This window comes from Diplotaxodon limnothrissa, linkage group LG7 (assembly GCF_057381915.1).
Source record: "Diplotaxodon limnothrissa isolate DT_005_m linkage group LG7, D_limnothrissa_male_GT1.1, whole genome shotgun sequence".
In the NCBI taxonomy this organism is placed as follows: domain Eukaryota; kingdom Metazoa; phylum Chordata; class Actinopteri; order Cichliformes; family Cichlidae; genus Diplotaxodon; species Diplotaxodon limnothrissa.
Window position 1 is genome coordinate 49,297,645 of NC_140602.1, and position 21,274 is coordinate 49,318,918.

General features: G+C 41.5%; 1 protein-coding gene across 2 annotated transcripts in view; it reads right to left on the reverse strand.

The window, feature by feature from the left end:
• eng (endoglin) overlaps positions 1 to 21,274 on the reverse strand; it is a 51,604-nt gene that overhangs the window by 23,840 nt on the left and 6,490 nt on the right. For both annotated transcript variants that reach the window (XM_085359812.1, XM_085359811.1), the window contains exon 3: positions 9,533 to 9,675. In XM_085359812.1, the coding sequence (XP_085215938.1) occupies positions 9,533 to 9,675 (143 nt within the window). The remainder of the gene's footprint in view (positions 1 to 9,532; positions 9,676 to 21,274) is intronic.

Consider the following 21,274-nt stretch of genomic DNA (forward strand, 5'->3'; position numbering starts at 1 on the left):
GGATCAGCAGTAAGCGCTGCCCATGCTCGAGCTAAAGCAGAAGCTGCCAAGGTGAGAGCATGCTATGCAACAAAAGAAGCACAGTTGAAGGTTGAAAAAGCTCAAAGCGAACTGGAAAAGGCAAAAATAGATGCAGAATTAGAAGTGTTAACATTACAGAGGGAAGCTGATGCTGCTGTAGCTGAAGCAGAAGTGCTAGAGGAAGCTGAAGCTATACAAGAAGAACCTGAGAGTAGAAAATCTCCATCAGAAAGCGTAAAATTAGAACGTACAAATGAATATGTACGATCTCAAATGGAGACCAAGCTATCTCCCAGTCCACAAAAATTACCAACCACTTCTTGCCCCCAAGCAAGTTCACCCAACACATTTGTAACGTGGCATCCCTCTGAAGAAGGCAATTTAGAGCCACAACCCATCAACTTTGAAACAAGACTTACCAAAGATAATATTGCTGCTCTAAATAAGCCCAGCCAGCTGAAAGGTGAAACAAAACCTAAAGTGGAGAAACAAAATACCTCTCTCAACCCATGCGGCTCACCATTCGTACCTCAGCATAACTATAACACCACGGCCAGCATTTTAAATCCAGCAGAGCCCTTTGCCCAATACATGGCACGTCGAGATTTAATAATCTCAGGCCTTTACCAGTTCGACGATAGGCCAGAGAACTACAGAGCATGGTGCTCTTCATTTACCAGTGCAACAGCTGAAGTCCAACTCACCCCCATTCAAGAGCTAGATCTCATGACAAAGTGGTTAGGGAGAGAGTCAAGTGATCAGGTGAAACGCATACGTTCAGTATATGTCAACAACCCCACATTAGCTCTATGCAAAGCATGGGAAAGACTGAATGAATGTTATGCAGCATCAGAAATAATCGAAAGGTCACTTTTCCAACGGTTGGACAGTTTCCCCAAAATAACAGTCAAAGATCATGTCAAGCTTCGTGAACTAGGAGATTTACTGCAAGAGATTCAAGGCGCTAAGGAAGACGGCCATCTGCCCGGTCTACTCTATCTGGACACTTCTCGTGGAATCAGCCCAATCGTAGACAAACTCCCATATGGACTTCAGCAGAGGTGGATGTCACACGGCTCTCAATATAAAGAGAACAACCAAGGCTGTTTCCCACCTTTTGAGTACTTCTGTGAATTCATATGTAAAGAGGCAAAGAAACGCAATGATCCAAGTTTCCAACAGCAAAACTTAAAACCAGAAAAACCTTTTGCAAAAAACTTAAATTCCAGCAAGCCAATTACTGTACACAAAACCTATATTTCTCCCCCTAACAAGGACTTTAACCGGAACTGCCCACTACATAACAAGCCACACCCACTCAAAAGATGCAGAACATTTAGGAATAAAGCACTGGACGAAAGGAAGGCCTTCCTCAAAGAGAAAGGATTGTGCTTCAGATGCTGTTCTTCAGATACTCATCTTGCGAAGGAATGCAAATCTTCGGTAAAGTGTTCTGAATGTGACAGCACAAGTCACGATGCAGCCATGCATCCCGGTCCTCCACCACAGACCAACAAGGCTCCACCTCCGGCACAAGAGAATGGCGGGGAGAGAGAAAACAGTCAAGACATGGTTGATGTCACAACAAGCTGCACAGACGTGTGCGGTCCAGGTCAGTGGGGACGTTCATGTTCCAAGATATGTCTCACATGGGTGTACCCTAAAGGTGACAAAGACAGAGCTGTTAAGGCATATGTAATACTAGACGATCAGAGCAATCGTTCTTTAGCCAAGCCTGAGTTCTTCGAACTTTTTGACATTAAAAGTGAACCTTTCTCCTACAATCTTAGAACATGCTCTGGTGTTGTAGAAACATGGGGTAAAATAGCTGAAGGCTTCCATATCGAGTCACTGGATAGGTCAGTGGTGATCCCTCTACCATCGCTCATAGAGTGTCAGGACATCCCTAACAATAGGAATGAAATCCCAACTCCCAGCGCAGTGCTACACCAGCCGCACCTCCGTACCATAGCAAAGTACATCCCAGAGCTAGACCCTAAAGCCGAAATACTCCTGCTACTAGGGAGAGACATTTTACAGGCACACAAGGTCAGGCAGAGAATTAACGGCCCCCATAATGCCCCCTTCGCCCAGCGCCTAGACCTAGGGTGGGTTGTAGTTGGGGAGGTCTGTCTGGGTAATGTCCATAGGCCTACAGTCAGCACCCTGAAGACAGTCGTTCTGGAAAATGGCCGCCCTACAGTTTTCAAACCATGCAGTAGCCTCCTGCAACTCAAAGAAATGCCACACACAAACAGGCCAGGTAAAGCGCCCGAACAAACTCTGGGTCAAACAGTTTTTAACCGGACAGATAACGACAACAAACCAGCTCACTCAATACAGGACACTCTCTTTCTAAAAATGATGGACAATACTATGTACAGAGACGTGGACAACAGTTGGGTCGCCCCACTTCCATTTAAGGAACCCCGCCAGCAATTACCAAACAACAGACAGCAGGCAGCCACGAGGTTCTCCTCCTTAAAACGCACCCTTAATAGGGAACCTGAAATGCGGGAGCATTATGTGGCCTTCATGGAAAAAATCCTCTCCAATGGTCACGCTGAGGTGGCCCCCCCACTGGAAAAGGGAGAAGAGTGTTGGTATCTTCCAACATTTGGAGTCTACCACCCCCAAAAACCCAATCAGATCAGGGTTGTCTTCGATTCTAGCGCCCAGTACTTGGGTGTCTCTCTTAACAGTGTCCTCCTTACTGGCCCTGATTTAAACAACACACTTGTCGGAGTTCTTCTCCGCTTCCGGACAGAAAGTGTTGCAATCATGGCAGATATACAGCAAATGTTTCACTGTTTTATGGTACGCGAAGACCACCGCAACTTCCTCCGTTTTCTGTGGCATAGGGACAACAACCCAAACAACGAAGTTGTCGAGTACCGGATGAAAGTCCACGTGTTTGGCAACTCAACATCCCCCGCTGTTGCCATTTATGGACTACGCAAGGCCATCAGAGCAGGTTCGAAAGACTATGGTGCAGATACAGTAAAGTTCGTGGAGAGGCACTTTTACGTAGATGACGGCTTGATCTCTGTCCCCTCTCCTGCTGAGGCTATAGACTTGCTTCAAAGAACACAAGCCTCACTCGCTGAATCCAACCTACACCTGCATAAGTTCGTTTCCAACTCTCAGGCAGTTATGCAGGCCTTCTGCCCAGAAGATTGTGCTCCTGTCATTAAAAACTTAGATTTAAGTGGTGAAGAGACACAATCCCAGCGAAGCCTTGGACTCATTTGGGAAATAACAAGAGACACATTCACTTACTCAGTGGCTACCTCAAGCAAGCCATTCACTCGCCGTGGCGTATTGTCCTCTGTCAATAGCGTCTTCGATCCCCTGGGCCTATTGGCACCCATTACAATCCAAGGAAGGGCCCTACTCAGAGAGCTTACTTCAGAATGTTCAGATTGGGACGTACCCCTTCCAGAGGACAAACGAAGCAGATGGGAAACATGGAGAAATTCCCTTCAGGATCTAAGGCTACGTTCACACTGCAGGTCTTAATGCTCAATTCCGATTTTTTGATCAAATCCGATTTTTTTGTCTGCTCGTTCACACTACAAATAAAATGCGACAGCAAACGCGCTCTAGTGTGAACGCTCAAAGCGGCCCGCATGCGCAAAAGAAGCTGTCACACACAACGAGCTCTGTTTAGACCCAGAGCAACAGTATTGTTTGACTGATGGCCCTTAATATGCAGACTTCGGACTTCGTTTCCCAATTTTTGCTTTAAGTTATTTTGTTATTTACATAATAATGTAAATAACCTAATAATGATCCTTATTGCTGTTTTAGAGAGGAGCGGTGCTTCAAATGATAGCTGCAGATTTCTGTCAGAATCTGCAGATTACAGTACAAATAAAATGTTCACATTGTCTTCCCAACAGTTTCACTAACATCTACACTGGATGGCCAGGAAGCGTTCGCGATGTCTTCTCGGGCGCTTCTCTGGCGCTGATAATTGGCTTCAGTCTTGTGTCGGTGACGTAAAAGGCGGATTTAATGCGACTTGACCGTTCAAACAGCAGTCGCTTTCTAAAACATCGGATATGTATCGGATTCAGTACCACATACGAAAGTGACCCAGATCGGATTTGAAAATATCGGATTTGCGCCGTTCACACTGTCATAGCATGATCGGATATGGGTCGCATAGGGTCAAAAAAATCGGATTTGATGCGCTTTCGCCTGCAGTGTGAACGTAGCCTAAGAGAACTACATGTTCCCAGAACCTACACATCCACCTCACTAAGTCGAGCAAAGCGAAAGGAACTGTGTTTGTTCTCAGATGCATCTACTAAGGCCATAGGAGCTGTGGCCTACTTAAAGGCAGTTCAAACAGATGGGAAGGTCGAGGTTGGGTTCATAATGGGCAAAGCAAAACTAGCCCCCCTGTCAGAACCTACAATACCAAGACTTGAACTATGTGCAGCCGTCTTGGCAGCAGAAATGGCTGACCTCATCCAAGATGAGTTAGACTTAGACTTTGATGCAGTGCATTTCTATACGGACAGTAAAGTAGTGCTTGGCTACATCTGTAATGAGTCAAAAAGGTTTTACACATACGTTCACAACAGAGTACAGCGCATTCGCCAGTCATCAAAGCCAGAACAGTGGCATTATGTGCGCACAGAGGAAAATCCAGCAGACCATGCGTCTAGGTCACTGTCGGCATTCCAACTAAAAAAGTCCACCTGGTTCACCGGACCACCCTTCATCCACCGTCCTGCCGCAGAGACAACACAACTGAGTGGAAGGTTTGACCTGATTGAACCAGATAAAGACTCAGAAATTAGACCAGAAGTAAAAACTTACGTCACTCACCTCCAAGTACTCATCTGTAAGCGTTTTGAGCACTTTTCTACTTTTCAGTCTTTAGTCAGAGCCATAGCAAATCTTATCCACATTGCAAAGTCCTTCAATGGGACTAATCCAAACAAAAAATGCAAAGGCTGGCACAAATGTCATCTGCCTCAAACTCCAGAGGAGATTGCTCAAGCAAAAACTGTCATCTTCAAAGAGACACAGAAGGCATACTTTGAGAAGGAACTTTCTGCCCTTGATGCTGGCAAGCCAATCTCAAAACAGAGCCCCCTCAAGAAGCTCAGCCCAATGTTACAGGACAGTCTCATTTCTGTTGGAGGCCGACTCAAACACGCAGAAATTGAGAGTGTTGAAAAGAGCCCAGTAATTCTTCCAAAAAACAGTCACATCTCCCTTCTGCTCACTCGCCATTATCACGAGCTAACAAGGCACCAAGGTCGTCATCTGACGGAAGGAGCAATCAGAGCTGCTGGGCTGTGGGTTTTAGGCGGCAAAAAACTAGTCAATTCAGTAATCCACAAATGTTTAACCTGCCGCAAACTACGTGGAAAACAAGAACAACAACTCATGGCGGACCTACCACCTGAACGCCTAAAAACTTGTCCTCCTTTCACCTACGTCGGCCTTGATGTCTTTGGACCGTGGTCCATAACAACCAGGCGTACCAGGGGCGGAGTAGCTGAAAGTAAGCGGTGGGCCATCATGTTTACCTGCATGAGTTCGAGAGCTGTGCATATTGAGGTAATCGAATCTCTGGACACATCCAGCTGCATAAACGCCCTCCGCCGCTTCTTCGCCCTGAGAGGCCCCGCCAAACAGCTGCTATCTGACCGTGGCACCAATTTTATTAGCACTTCAAAGGAACTTGGAATGGATAAATCACTCCAACAGTGCCTAACTGTCCAAGGCTGCAGTTGGGAGTTTAATCCACCACACGCATCCCACATGGGAGGCTCTTGGGAGCGCATGATCGGAGTCGCCCGCAGAATCCTGGACTCCATGCTACTACAAAATAAGGTTCAACTGACTCACGACGTGTTATGCACACTCATGGCTGAGGTTACAGCCATAATAAATGCAAGGCCGCTCGTCCCAGTATCCTCTGATCCAGAGAACCCCTTCGTCCTATCCCCTTCAATGCTCCTTACGCAGAAATCTTGCCTCCTATCCCCACCTGGAGACTTTTCGGATAAAGACCTCTACAACAAACAATGGAGACGGGTCCAAGCCCTTTCCAACCAGTTCTGGACACGCTGGAGGCGAGAGTATCTACCCACATTGCAGCAAAGGCAGAAATGGACCGGGTCGCGCAGAAACCTCCAAGTTGGTGACCTGGTTCTGCTCAAGGACAAGCAGGTTGCACGAAACAGCTGGCCCATGGCCAGGGTCACTGCCACATTCCCAAGCAAGGACGATCGAGTAAGGAAAATTGAGGTAAAGATATGTACTGAAGGGTGCATAAAGACATTTATGCGACCAGTTACAGAAGTTATCCTCCTCATGCCAAAGGACTGAATGCATAATGTTCGTTTAGCATAGTGGCCTCGAGAGGCCAGGCGGGGAGTGTGTTGCCCTTAAGGCGTTTCTCTGAATAAATAGGTTCATAAATTTGAAATAAATAATTCTAAAAAGATTTGCCATTAAAAAATTAATGTGTTGTTAAAATGAATAATTCATGCTTTACATACGTTTTAGTTAAAAGGAAAATATCGCTAAAATGTATTTCCCGTTCTGGCGGGGCACTTCCGGTTCCGGTCGAGCACTTCCGGTTTGGGTCAAGCGCTCGGTTTTGCTGAGAAACAGGCTCATGCTAAAGGCAGTATGGAGATGTAATCTAATGCCATCTACTCCGAATTATCAGGCCGGAACGCCGTAAGTTACTTTATATGACAGTTTGTACAGATAACTTTGGATATTAATGTGTATTTGCTAACATGAATGTTTTAGTGAGAGTAATGCACTTTATTGATGTAAACATGCTTCTGCCTGTTGAGATGGAGTTTATTTTCTGTCATTTCAGTTTTCACCACATGTTCATGGAGACAATTAAACAAGCTGCAACTAAACTCCAGGGTCTTCATTTGTGGTTTAACTCGGTGTCACCAACATCTTCGTTGAAAACACTACAGTGGCTTTTAAAAGGGGTTGAAAAAAGCTGCGTTTCTGTCACATCTGGCATCTGTTAATGGTTAGCTAGTTATCAGGCTGATAAAGTTGGGAAAGGAGTGTGTTTATGTTTTGTAATCTGGGAAGATGTTTAAAAGCTTATTTATTCAGAGTCAGGGAAAGTCTGCGCACAATGATGACCAAATACGGTAAAATGTGCATTTTTTTAAAAACATACCAGATACACTATTATCTTTAGCCTTAAGTGTCTCTCATAAAATGCCAGGTTCCACACATTGATCCCCCATAGGACCTTTTTAGCCTACAGTTTTGTTTTCATGCCTGACACATCAGCAGTAAGATCCCAGATCACATGACAGATTTTCCAACCTACAAAAGCTGTTCCTTATCAAGACTTTACATAAGACAGGTAGCAGTGCATCTTTGCTAACTCAAGGTGTATAGGATAAAGGTCTAATCATCTCTTAGTTTACTCAGAAATGGATCACTGTATTTCAAACTGTGGAAATAAACGTTTGCCTGTTTGTTTTTCGACTACAAGCGGACTTTGTGGATTATGTTCAACTGCACTAAGACACGCGTACGGCCCGACTACCAGCTAGTGCTTCCGCGGTAATACAAGGTCTTTACATCTCTGCGTTACAACGACATTATGAGTTGTCACAGAAGGAAAGCCGCAGGTTTGACAACTAAACAATAACATCCATCCATTTTAAGGCAAGGCACTGTGAACACGTATGCACATTACCCAAGTTCTAAAGGAGCTCAGCCATCATTAATTCATACAATTACACCTGTTCTTTTTCTAATTTGAATACTAAAATATATCCTTTCCCATCCAGCTGAAAATGTGCCTTTAAAAGGAATAAAACTCTTTTGAAGCTGCACTTATTTACCTCACCACAGCATAATGTCTGATACAGTAAAGCACACAGACTGTTTTACATTTTTTTTAAAAAGGAATACTTTAACATATTTCCTTCATAATTAAGTCATTATGTATTTTCTTTTTATTCACAGGTCATTAATTTACATAAAGAAGAGGAGTGTTTAATGGTCTATGCAGTGCTTTTAACACTGTTATTCATTAATTTGAACACATTAAACTGAATAAAATCATATCTGTCAAACTATATCAAGTGTGTAAATTATATGCTCCATCCTATGCCAGTTTTATTTCTTGCGAAATTAATGACCTCACTCTGTGTGGGACGGTGTCAAACGATGTGTTCGAACACTGAGGTGTTTTTTTGGATGCTTCACTTGGTTAGAAGAACATGCTCAAATGTAGCATTGATATTTTTAGAAATGAATAAGGAACATTCATCGTTCGCGCTGGTCTCTGAAAGCCCCCGTCACAACATCGAAAAGCCCAAAAAGTTATAGACAAGAAGTAAAAACTGCATAATTACTGTGACATAATCAGTAAAGTGCTGAACTCTGAGAATTAATTTTTGTCAAGGTACTGAGAAATAACTGCACTGCCATCATTATAAGCTTTGTAAATCTTGCTGAAGCCTATTGATTAGAAACTAAAGGTCAACTGCTAACAATGAGGGCTTCGTCCCTAAAACAAGCTCTGCCGTTACACAATCTTCCATTTACTTCAAGGCCAAAAATTGCAACAAGCTGTCTGATATTTTGCCAGTTACACCAAGGTTTAGAGATGGCGCAAGAAAGGGAAAGGAGGGTGTTTGCTGGTGCTTTTGATGAGTGTAGTTCTGCATATTGTGGAGATTGGTTGAACTGGTGATTACTCACATACTGTATAAAAGGGGTTTTGATTTTGTGCAAGTTTTAGTTGAAGTATTTATTTTGAATTTTGGACTGTTGATTGCAAAAGTTCTTGTGGTGTTTTGTTTCTATCTACGATTGAATTTAGCTGTTAGCTCTAATACAGCTGAAATCATACGTCATAGAAAATATCATGCAAAAAAAAATGATATATTTAAAGTTAAATGTGCATAATCACAGTGCATGCTTCTTTTTACTGGGTATGGTCAGTTTTTAAAACTGACTCAGCTTTAATACTGTCCCACATTGCATAACATCTGATAACTCTATAAATAAGTAAATGAGCATCATTAAACTCAGTGTAATGATAGTTCAGTGGAATGAAACATTTCATTTTAGGAATGCTGTGAACTGTGAGGTGAACATAGGTGCAGAGCTTTCTCCTTTTCAGCATGACAGCACCTGACATACTGTTCCATCAGCTAAGAAGTATGATGAATGAGCAGACGATAACGTATCCCTGTCGCACAGGGGAATTTGGGATTAAATGACAACTAAACCGTGCTTGACAGATGGCAGCAGTTTAATTGTGAAACATTTGAACTTTCTACATTGTGATGTTTACCTAAAGTTTTATTTGAATTTTACCACTACTTTTCAGGTTATTACTTCTTTCCATAAAAATAATAAAGTTCAGACGAGCTCGGTGTACAACACTCTCAGTCAAACTGGATTTTTTTTAACTTGATGACAATTTTTACAGATTATTATATCTAACTTAGATAGACTCAAATAACTTTGACATGCTTACCGGGTTATTAAAGTTCAGTTTAAAGATGTGGACCTCTGCCTTGTCCTCTCCGACAAAACTGGTCCAACAGCCAATCTCATTCACGATCCACGGACTGCCTTTCTCACCTTTTGAAGTCACCGGGGTGCATGTCTGACTTGTGGCTGAAAGAAATGAAGTAAGAATAGTTAAATATGAACAGCAGCATGTTTTTAAGTTGCAGTAAATAATTTATTGCTTACAACCAGAGATGGGCAGCAACGCGTTACTTGTAACTATTGCAAAAACGGTAATTAGATTACCGTTACTTCCCGTAGGACCGCTGCGTTACTAAAACCGTGATTTTTTGCGAGAATGTCTCATGACAGTGACATAAGCAAGTGCGACGTTTGTGACAACAGCTGTGTGCAGATCAACAATGGATCATATATCGAGGGGAGAGAGTATGAGTGTGCAGCGTTTAAAGCGTGGAAGTACTGACCTTCCCATATGGAAAAGATATATATAAATCTTATAAAGTTTGTATCTGTCTTGTGTGAAACTTGTATGAAAAGCATATAAGAGTGAAAACAGATATAAGATCCCTTGAAAAATTATATAATGAAACTTGTATGTTTTGGATACTTACTAAAACAATGTATGAAAGTAATGAGAAAGTGGCCACTTTCATGAGTAAATCATGTAAGCCTTATATGATTTACTCATGAAAGTGGCCACTTTCATGAGTAAATCATGTAAGCCTTATATGATTTACTCATGAAAGTGGCCACTTTCATGAGTAATCACATATAAGTTTTTACTATTTCTTTTCCATATGGGTTACTTTAAGTTTGATTCCATAAAAAGTGACAAAAACATTAGCGTCCATTGTGCGTGGGAAGAAAACTTCTTGTTACAGCGGAAAAAAAACCCCTAAACTTCCAAGCAAGCACCGAGTGCGCTACGACATAACGGGAAATTCACAGAGAAACTCGCGGATTCTTCAACTGACCGCGGCACACCTGCACCAGGGTAAACCTCCGCCTACCCCACTCCTGCTTTACAGGTCAAAATAGAGCAAAAGGACCGCTAGTCTTTGATTTTATTTATTTTCTGCTGTGTTTTACTTGCATCTATTTGAAAGAGTGAGTGTAAACACAAAAAAAATTTTGCTTGATGCATGAAGTTAAAAGATTAAAACTAATAAAAACCAGTTTTAAAAAGAGATTTTTCCATTTGATTACATTTTGTATGATGGATTATGTAGAAAAAGTAGAATTGGGCTGAAAGATCTATCGCTTTATCACCTATTCAGGTTGTAAATCGTGTTTTTAAAAAGTAACTAAGTAATTAATTACTTTTGAAAATAAGTAATCAGTAAAGTAACGGGATTACTTTTTGGGGGAAGTAATCAGTAATTAGTTACTGATTACTTTTTTCAAGTAACTTGACCAACACTGCTCACAACCTTAATATGAAACTCCCTGTATTCTCTAGTCTCATATCTTATTGCAAGAATTTGAATCCATCTGTAACAATCCTGTCATATTTTGACATAACAGGAGAAAAACCAAAAGAAAACCTTCATGTGTGAAAGCCAAAACGCTATTATTTAAAAGAAAGATAAACCCAGCAATGTTACAGATTTCTTGTCAGAACAGGGCTAAATTTGTTATTAATCATTTTGAAAGCTTTCCCCTGGTCGCAGAGAATGGATGTTAAATGTGTGGGTAGGACTACATTGTTTAAAAACAGATCCGCTGGTTCACGTTTATCAGACGTGTCAGGACACGGGGCTGCAGTCATTCATCACCGTGCTCACTTTGCTCCCTGCTAGAAGACTGCTGTTTAACCTGAGGATCCAAGTCTTGGGAGGCTGAATTAATCCAGCCAAGGGTGTATGATCACTGGTGAGGGTGGGTATAAATGCCTGGTATTTGACCTGGACTGTGTATGCGTGTCTGTGTGCCAGAGATCTATTGTGCTAGACTAGAATGAATATGTGTGCACGCATGCTTATTCTAACCTGTATAAAGTTGCCAGGGACAAAATATTCTCCAACAAACTTCCTCTTTCCTCAAGAAAAAAGGTCAGAGGCTTTTTCCAGCTCAATTAGAGATCGCTTTCCTTGCCCATCGCTCACCGTTCGCTGACTATAGATGACAGAGTTTAAGTGGGTTATTCTAGAAGTTTTCTGGCACTAGTCACAGCCACATCATGGCTGACACAGTCACTAGTTTGGATTTACTCCTTACAGAGTCTTCCTTAGCCCACCTGCACATGGAATGAGCTTTCATTAAATCAGTCAGAACTGATCTACACTCAAAAATAAGATAAGCATATCCATTGTGTGATGAATATACGCAACATATGCCGAAACATCCACTATTCATGCCTCAATCACCCTCAAAGCAGCTGGCACCGAAGCACATAAGTAAGCGAGCGTGGTATCATGACAGAAGCGACGAATTTACTAAGCAAATGCTGCATAACACTGCGCTCCACTGGCTTTTATGATGCATTTGGTCTGTTTACCTAGCAGGCCACAATTCATCACAGAGGAGATCTGGAGTGAGGCAAGCGAGACAGAGACAGGAGAATAGGGTGGAAGGGGTTAATGGATACATTACGAGGATTGGAAAGCTAACCGGATGTGCCTTATTTAGAAGTGGCACTAATCAGCGGCCTTGTTTGAGGCAATGTCATCACTGCTGGTGGGCGAGAGTGGCCAGAGATAGTGATAAAAATGGGACAGAAATGGATGAATGCAACAAACAACGGCAAGATAGTGGGAGCAAGAGCATGTTACATAATCAGCTCTTTGTCTCCTTTAATGGGCTGGTTTTTTGTGTTTTTTCTTTTTTTTGGGGGGGGGGGGGGGGGGGGGGTATTCAATTGGTAAATTCACATGTTTTTTTTCTCCTCACATTACCTGTGACCTAAGATATCCCTGATGAAAATAGGCTGCTTTTAATTTAAACTCAGTTACATCATTGTTATCGCATCACTTTTGTGCACTGTGGAGGTGATGCATCTTTTTATGTTCCACGTGGTGTTTTTTTCCCTCTTAGATTGTGGAACAAGTCGTCTTATTATTCCATGAAGTTAGGAACATATTTGGCACAAATTGAGGGACTTGGAAGGCCTGTATCATTTGTAAATCGTCATCTTCGCTGTTCCTCAGTCTGCTCAGCATCAAACTAAAAGTTTTCCTGAAAATCCAGATGGGGAACCATCCATACTTTGCGTTCTCTTTTTTTCCCCTCTGCCTCTCACCCCAGAGGTCAAGGCTGGCTTCCTGTTATTCTGCTCTTCTGTGTTAATGTTTGTTGCTCAATAACCACAACCCTAAAGTTATTTCTCTCTTGTTCTGCTGTCATAGAGTCAACGGCCCATGACTGTTGCCCAAGAGCTCTGGGTATAAATCACACTGACCACACAAGAATGTGCGTGTATGTTTGCGTGCTTGTGCATGCTTGTGTCACCAGCCTCCTTTTTTTACGAGTCACCATCGGATATGAAGAACATTCATTTTGCCCTCTTGCCCCCGGAAATGCCAATGGCCTCGCTAAGCGGTCTGCTGGTAAATGAGGTATAGAAGAACTATTTCATTCGCTGTCCTCTTTATCTACTTATATCAGTCGCCTCCATTTTCCATTCCATGAGAAGACGTGTTTATGGATGCTGCTGATTTTCTATTTAGATGTTAGGTATCAGGGGTAGATATAAATAGAAAACATAATTGAAGACAGAAAATACCCCCGATTCATGAAATAAGATTTGATCTTAAAGCCTTCTTTAATCTTTATTCCTTTCCTTTTCAGTAGTTGTATATGTCATGTCTGTTATTTTATAGACCTAAACAGGCTACTTAGAAATCCATCTCTTATGAAAACAGACGTGAAGACAGTTTTATTCAACGGGAGACCGATGAAACCCAATCGTAGCAAACCGATCAAAAGCTTATAAAATAAAACCAAGTCTGTAGTCAAAATCAATAATTGTCAATTTGCTGTTTGTAAAAGAGACTTTGGACAAGGTTCATATTTGCGGATTAAGCCGATATCTGTGACTGATGAAAACCATACTGCATGACACACTTGTCTGAGGGGGGGGTCCATCTGGTCCCTTTGCGTGTCCAGGTTCTATCTGCTCTTGCTTTCTTAACCTTCAGGGCATTCTACCAGAGGATGGGAGACGGACTCAGAAAATGACAGACATCCGTTTTCCACATGTTCAATTGTGCATGGGACCATTAATCCAGCATCAACACTGTGCCCATTTTAGGAAATCTGAGGATCAGCTTGACATCAACTATGTTCTGCTTCATAGCTCTACTTTATTTATTTATTTGTTAGCAATTATGCATACAAATATTGAACTCAATGAGTAGAGTGCAGTCTATCAGATTTGAAGTACTGTGTGAAAGTCCTGACCCACCCCTCATTTACTTAACACCCATCTATGAATTGTTCAAACTTCAAAAAGGGACAATCTTGAGGGATGAACCAGCGTTGTGGTCACACATAACAGACAACTTATCAAAGAACCAACTTTAAATTGTATTTTTAGGCCCTTTGTTAGTATCAGCGTGTTGCAAAAACACTTCTTTAGTTACAAAAATTGACAGAGACAACACAACTTTACACAGGACCTGCATCTGGGCCCTTAGTTGATCCATTTACTGTTCACTGGAGCCTCATCAGAAATGGTGTCAGTGGAAGGCTGACTGTCAAGCAGCCATTCTTAAAGAAGTGAAATGGTCAGAAAAGGCTGATGAATGCCAAATTACACAAGAACTGGACTGAAAATCAGTGGCAACAGTTCTTATAGAGTGATGAATTGATATTTTAAAATTCTGGTTCAAATCATCATCCATATGTATGGAGGAGGTCAGGAAAGAGGTACAACAGTGAGTGTCTCTGAAACACAGTGAAGGTGCTGTCATTGTTTGGCGCTTCATTCTGCCAGTGGTGTTGGGCATCTTGTTAAAACTGACTGAATTACAAACACAGAAAAATGACGCTAGATTGACCATGCAATGCCAGCTGGAAACCACACGACTGACAATGTATGCATTTTTCATCATGGCCTGAAAAACACACTAGCAATGCAGCAAAATGATACCTGAATAGAACAGCACACAATGGAACAGTATCAGTCGTGCACTGATCTCCCCAGAGCCCTGACCTCAACATTATTTAAGCAGTGTGGGATCATCTTGACGGAGAACAGAATAAAAGGCAGCCAACATTCAAAGAAGACCTCTGAGTGTCCTTCAAGAAGCCTGCAGAAGTACCCCTGAAGACAGAAGAAATGGCAATAAAGCTTGACTTTATTCAGTTCAGATTTTCTTGAAAAATAAAAGCTGTCTTAGAAAATATAGATTTCCAAGCTTATTAGGATTGTACTAACTATGTTTTTGCCTTATATACTGTATTCCCATTTAAGTCTGCACAAGTTTCAATACATTGCTGCACCTATTTCCCATGTTCCTGTAAAAATATAAAGTAATGAAGTGTGGCTCAAGACCTTTGCACAGCGCTGTAGCTACTAGCTAATCCCTAAGCAGGTAACAATATCAAATGCACATGTTTTGACAAAACCCACCTTCTCATCTCACCACAAACACATACACACCATAAAACACATATACAAATAGTTCCCTATTCCATCCCCAGGCTACCCCTGCAGTGTAAAACACTGCATAGATATCAAGACGAGATAATACAGGGATAAAAATATCTGATTAATGTGAACAACACTGGTACTCAAGTGCTCATTCAATAAATGGCCATATTTTATTATGCTTAGCTCAGCAAGCTACATTTTATTTTGTCACGCTTGTTTTACACTTAGTTTCAGTTAGCAGTGAGGTCAGGTCGGGTTCTTTATGTAAAAATGTTATCATGCTAATGCTAGCATTTTACGAAAGTATCACCTGACTGAGTCAGAAAGTAAGCCTCGCAAAACAGAGCACAGATTTGTCTGGTCTAGACCTCAGGATGAGAAATGTGTGACATCTTATTTTTTTATGTATTAATTACATTATGCTAATTTTAATATTTTTAGACTGCAGCTTGACTGACCAGCAACACCCCACTAAACACATTATCCACGTGTGCACCAAAGTGTTCTTCCACATTGTTTCCAGATTTAAATTAAAACACTTTGGAAAAATGTAATTAATACGAGATGCCAACCTGAACCTCTCAAATGAAGTATCACTGTCCAGGAGGGAGCCACATAATTATGAAGAGTGCAGTGTAGCTGAACTGAGGCCAGAGGCTGTGCTTGGAGACTTGGAGGTGATTTATCATTATTAAGATCAAAGGTACCCTACACATTGCTGATATCCTAACTTGATCTGTGTTCAAACTCAAATCTGTTCCTTTTACATTTGTGTAAAATTTGTTGTAACACGTTCATGGGAAGCAAATCTTCTCTACAAAAATTTAAAACATATACTGTCTAGTCAACACACAATATGCTACCAGCGTCAAGTAAGTGTTTGTGAATCCACAAAAGAACAAGCTGAGTGTTCCCAAGGTTATCAAGTTATTACAAATGCTAGGAAATAGTATAATACGGGCACCTGTGCACTGGCGCTAGCATTTGATAGGCTGAATGGGGATATGTGGAATTCTGTGCTTTCGGTACTACCAGTACTATAACGTAACACCTCTCTATAATGTATTTGACCTTTTTTTTATAAGAATATGTTAGGTAATCATTACTTATGTGCACACAGTGCATTTCAGTATAACTCTCTTGCTCACATCACAAATCCTAGAAATTATTCACTATGGCTCCAGACTGTCTATAACTGCCAGGAGAAGCACATATATGCAAAAAGTAAAGTTCACTTTTCAGTCAGCTTCTCATTTTGAATATATTCTAGGGTGTCAGCATGTCATTGGTCAGCAAAAATAAAAAGGACTAAAGCTGACTCCGGTAATGGGAGCAATAACATTAAAGAAGACTAGAAGCCTGTGAACAGCAAATACAACATCTCTTTTATGGGAAAGCACCCTTGATGTAATGAACCCCAGAGAAATCGTGCTTGGTATATTCAAACAGTTTTGGTTTTGCAGAGACTGATGTTGCACATAGTCAGCACACACAAATAATTATTTAGTTGCATTATTCGCCACAAACATGCGCGATTTGGGTAGTTTTACGTGATGTTTTAAGGCGTTCTTAAAGATCTCAAAAGCCCAGGACTGTTTGTGCGTTTCGTTAACTTGAAGCAACCCCACCGTGCAGAATGCTGACAGCCACCAGCGAGTCCTTGAATTTAAAAAGTTCCATCACACCCTAACTAAATGCTGATTTTGATTCAAAGCACTGAGTACTTGCTGTTCAATAACTTGCTGCCTTTTCATTCACCTCAGGAAAGCAAGCAGGCAGGCTTGATTTCATGCCCGATCTTTCACGCACACCCTCATTGTGAGTCTCTGTGGAAAAATGGAGCTACTTGCCTGGAGTGTATGCAAAACGAAGGCTTGCAAAACTTGCAGTAGGATGGTTTAAAAGCGAGAAAGAAAGAGAAAGAGAGGAAGGAGAGAGGAAAGGGAGAAAAAAAACAGGAGGGGGAAACCCTGACAGCAAACAACATCAAGACCAGCTGTCTCCCATGGTCCCTTGGGGTCAAGTAAACTGTTTGTGTCCAGGGTCGGGCGACAGAGTCGTGACGGGGAATGTGGAGGGAGGGTCAGCAGTCCTACCCTAGTTAGTCAGAGAGGGAAAGGGGAGCTTCAAGGCTAGCTCAAGTTTCTCTCTTGATTCCACACACACACACACACACACACCTATTGTCCTGGCGCTTCCGCGACTGCAGATTGAGGCCTGACCATCCACAGGAAGGTAAACAAGCTCTTATCAGTGCTCTGCAGGGGCCTGCACTGTCCCCTGGCCTCTCACCCCTGCATACTACACAGTACACACTCCGTGCAACACACAAGCTTCCTGACCATCTCACCTCCCTCTTCTAAGTCTGATATTTTATCCAAAAAAGAAAAAAAAATGCTGATTAGTCTTGTTAGCTGGATAGCAAGTCCTCGAAGTCCTGCTTCCACTATTTGCTGGGGCAGGAATTACGGATGTGATAGCGGGTCTGGAGACAGCCTGTCTTCACACTAGCTCTGTTTACACCTCTGGGAGCCATTCGTCCATCGTCTCATCATTGTCGTAAACCAGTGGCGATGTTCACCACACACACACACGCAACCTTATACCCTGTCTGTTGCTAATATTTAGCCACTACTGCTGATTAGCTCAGTGACACACGTAAAAAGCATAATTTTTATGTCGATGCTCGCATTTTCTCTCGGTAATGTATTATACTGCAGATGGTTAACGGGTAAAGTGTTTCTTTTCTATCCACTTGTTTCGTTAGATTTCTCTCCTCTACACCAAAAGAGCACTGGCAAAACACAATTAATCATCTAAGTGTTAATTGGTGGATAGACAGACTAATTTAGCAAGTTTCATGCTAACTGCGTGCAACCAAAACAGGCTGAAGCGTTGAGAGATTCATTGCACAGTAGCTGCTCCTAATCATTCAAGATTGATGTAGCTTTGCACAACATATGCTTCGTGTAGAACCAATAGAGATTAGCCTGTTTTTCTTGACTGAGTTTTGCCAGTAAATATTAATACTTTCCAACATGAAGACTGCATATTAATGAAGGCTCTGATATTTTCTTAAGATATTCTAAGTGAGGGAGGGTCAAGGGTACGATTCATGATCTATGGATTGAGAGCCACCATAGTGCACTATACGGGACCGGAGAGGCTCTCAAACTGGAAGTGATATTCTGCAAACACAAAATGAATAGTGTCTTTTTATTTCCATGAAGAGATATTTAAATATATGTGGTCACACAAACGACTTCAGTGGGCCTCAAAGGGTTTTGAATCATCTCAAAAAGAGATCTATGAGACAGCTTCAAGTTTTGTGATTTCATTTCACTGTTTAACTAATGGAAGTGTCTGGACTCCGGCACTTGTTATTTGACAAGTGTAACTTTATTCCCTGCAGCAGGAAAAAGATTATTAAGTACCCCAAGTTTGACTGTTGGATTTGTTGTAGTAACACTGTATGAGCAGATTAAAATAATCTGTCAGATGTCTCAAAGCTTTCTCTTCGAGTCACATATTCTGCTTTCTGACATATCACAGAAATACAAGCAAATGAAATATCGAGCGTCCAAATCCAGCGAGGGCTCTCTCATCACATCAAACACACACACGCTAGGAAAAAACACACACACAGCCAGACATCACAGAGAAATTTCAGCTCTTTAAATACAGATTGACTGGTTTGGCACCTGAATCAACAGGAAAACTACCCACCCAGTGCTTGAATCAAGAGGCCCTGCCATTTTAAAGCACTCGACTGCACATTGTGCACCATTAGAAATCAGTATATCGTGTACTGAGAAAGCCCATATTTCCTGTTTAGGAAAGCACCGTGTACAAGTAAATTGTACGCTAACATCTAAAATACATGTGAGCTAAAGATTCCACAGTTTATGTTTGCTGAAAGTTAATTCAAACCAAAAGGTTTCCGAGCAACAGCTCTATACTCGCGCTGTAACGTGACACAAAATATTTGAAAGCTTTTCAACTGAGCATATTTTTGTCAAGCTGTTCTGTCAAGAAATTTTGAACTCTGACCTGCAAAAGCATTAATTAAAGATACCCGTCTAAGATTTTGCTAAGCAAGGACAGACCACATAACCCTACTGTGAGTTGGCACCTCTGACTTGAAGTCATAGGGTGAGTCAGATGACCCGCCAGTAGTTCATCCACTAAATCAGGGGTGCCCAATCCCGGTCCTCGAGAGCTACCGTCCTGCAGCTTTTAGATGCATCCTTGTTCCCACACACCTGAATCAAATGAATGGCTTGTTATCAGGCCTTTGCCAAACATGATGGCATGCTGAAGAGATCAAACCATTTGATTCAGCTGTGTTGGAGTAGGGATGCATCTAAAAGCTGCAGGATAGTAGCTCTCGAGGACCGGGATTGGGCACCCCTGCACTAAATCAAGTAATACTATGCAGGTGCATTTCCTGCATTTGTGCAGACCAAGGGTGACTGTGGCAGACAGACCACAAGATAAGAATACATAACACCATGCCTTATCTTCACAGACAGCAGGCATGTTGACATGGGTACAAGTGGTCGCCATGCTGACTGGGCATTTATCTCGCCCAGCACTAATGAGGCATTCAGTGCTCATACAGCTCCATAATGAAAAACATTGGACCAGAGGGCATGAGACCTTGCAGTCACATAATAATGATGTTCAGGACACGGCTAAGTGCCGGTATCTTAAATTTATATGATGATGCTGCACTCAGGTTTCAGTAGTGAAGGAAACTTGCAGAGCCATTAAGAAGAAGATGGTTTCATTTATATAATATAAGGGCGAGATACAGCACAGCTGCAGCATGAACCGTGTTTCACATTTTTGGTTTGTTTGTGTTTTGAAACAGTGTGCAGTTTTTTCTTGTCCAGTGATACATTTAGGCTCCAGGCCCCGCCCCTGCTGCAACCATAAATTGGATCAACAGAAAAAGGCGGATGGATTTTCATTAGGTTTTTGTATAATTTCTGTCAATAAAAATTGAAGACCTTATTGATTTCTTTTTTATCTAATTTCTCAATTTTTCATTTTTATATCACCTAAGGATCTTTGTGTAAGGTTACCATGGCTACAAGAGTCATTCTCATCTGTGGCGAGGTTAATGCAGGAGGCTGAGATTCCATGTCCATCTCCTCTGCAGTGTTCCAAAAATACTTTTCTCAGTAAACATTATCATTTACAAATTCTGTTTAAGCAGAGCCGCTCTTCTCTGTCCATCCTGCTCATCCTGCTGTAGCATTATTGCCGCAGCTACTTGTTCTCTTTAATGATGAGCTGCTGCTATTCAGAAGATCATTGATTCACTTCTTTACTTTAAAAAAAAGCTCTTTCTGGCTTTGCCTGGTAAAGAGAGCCAAATCTTTTGAAAGCACAGACAAAACCTCTCTGAAATTAACATTAACACTGCATCACCTGTGTTTCATAAACTGTGTCAGATTAAACCTGGGACAGGAAACATGTTTTGGGCATCATTTGATGAAAAAAAAAATCCATAATAACCTTGGGGGCAACATATTGTAATTCAGGTGGTCTGAGATGGAAGTAAAAAAGCTTTAGCCAATCACAGCTGTGTTCAGTCCATATTAGAGGTCTCATCTATAAAAGAGCGCTAAAGATCAATACTACAAGTACATCAGCACGAAAGCCAATAATGGCCGCACACAAAAAAAGTGAGATTTATAAAACACGTGAACACACACCTGGATCGCATGTTCCTTTTATAAATCCGATCCCACCTGGAAATGTGTCCGTGTTTGTATCCTGCCTTCTAAATACCCATATTCAACCATACACTGGGAAACACTGAGCAGAATTTAAACCGAGACCTCATATAGCTTTTATCTTTTATCGACAGAAACACTAATAAAAGAGATTTTTTTTTGGGGGGGGGTCAGTGGATATGTCTGCTAATGAAAAGTTGCACTATTTAATTCCAAAGACTCCAAACCGTAAAGTGTTCTTCGGTTCATCGTGAATACTTTAATTACGTTTTTATTTGTTAAATCGTTTTTTTTTTTAAGACGATGATCTTTGTGTATACAATCAGCGGTCGGCTTTTTTAAGAAAAAAAAAACTCTAAAACATATCTTTATAGTTTTAATCTCGACATACTGAGTTTATCCAGCTTCC